The sequence below is a fragment of the Perkinsus marinus genome, assembly GCF_000006405.1.
Source record: "Perkinsus marinus ATCC 50983 genomic scaffold scf_1104296952624, whole genome shotgun sequence".
Taxonomy (NCBI): domain Eukaryota; phylum Perkinsozoa; order Perkinsida; family Perkinsidae; genus Perkinsus; species Perkinsus marinus.
Genome location: NW_003208852.1, coordinates 1 through 1025, shown reverse-complemented (window position 1 = coordinate 1025; position 1025 = coordinate 1). Strand labels below are relative to the sequence as shown.

The 1025-nt window shown below is 47.3% G+C and overlaps 1 protein-coding gene across 1 annotated transcript; it reads left to right on the top strand.

Moving 5' to 3' along the window:
• Window positions 1-70: 70 nt before the first annotated feature.
• Window positions 71-1004, top strand: Pmar_PMAR024927 (Calcium-dependent protein kinase, putative; the record flags this gene model as incomplete). Its single annotated transcript, XM_002776952.1, has 4 exons — window positions 71-164; window positions 208-532; window positions 652-827; window positions 903-1004. Coding segments are annotated over 4 exons (697 nt in total), but the record flags the coding sequence as incomplete, so codon positions are not given.
• Window positions 1005-1025: the final 21 nt, after the last annotated feature.

The following is a 1025-nucleotide window of genomic DNA, read 5'->3' as shown; positions in this document are numbered from 1 at the left end:
TCGTGCAGTTAAGACGATATCAAAGTCTCATGTGAAGAATATTGAACGATTCAAGCAAGAGATAGCGATTATGAAGATGCTGGATCATCCCAATATTATAAAACTGTTCGAGACATTGAGGGATCATCGTAACATTATTCTCGTCATGGAACTCTGCACGGGAGGTAAGGATTGCTGCTAAGTACGACTCCATCACTGCTTCTTCAGGCGAGCTTTTCGATCGGATTATTGAAGTTGGGCATTTCACTGAAGTCCAGGCGGCTATCGTCATGCAACAGATCCTCCGAGCGATATACTACATGCATGAGAACCATATAATGCACCGTGATTTGAAACCGGAGAACTTTCTCTTCTCCACAAAAGAGCCGCTTGAGAAGTCCTGTTTGAAACTCATCGACTTCGGCCTTAGCACGAAGTTTGGCAAAGATGATACCATGACGACCAAGGCTGGCACTCCTTACTACGTTGCCCCGCAAGTACTCGGTGGGAAGTATAATGAGGCATGTGACCTCTGGAGCTGCGGCGTTATAATGTAAGCTGCTTTGCATCTCTCCTCGCATATCTACGGTTGCCGACGGCTCTTAGTGGTATGGTTTCACGAGTAAATCGCTCTCGTCGAAATGCCGCACGCCTTGATGAAGTCGACCCTAGGTACATTCTCCTGTGTGGTTACCCTCCCTTCTATGGCGAGACTGATGCTGACGTTCTCACTAAAGTGCGGCTGGGGAACTACACGTTCAACGCTGCTGATTGGAAGGGAGTATCTGAAGATGCCAAGGACCTTATTCGGAAGCTGTTGAAGATCAATCCTAAAGATCGTTATACTGGTAAGAGAAGCTTACACCTGTCATTTCTCTGTCGCGGAATGATTGGTGTATCGTGTATTCCCGCTTCCTCGTTAGCCGAGCAAGCTTTGAACCACATATGGGTACGCAACAAGGCTCCTAAGGCCCAGGGAATGCCATTGGAAGGGGCGCAAATAGAGAACTTGAAGTCCTTCCGCAGTCAGAATAAACTCAAGAAGG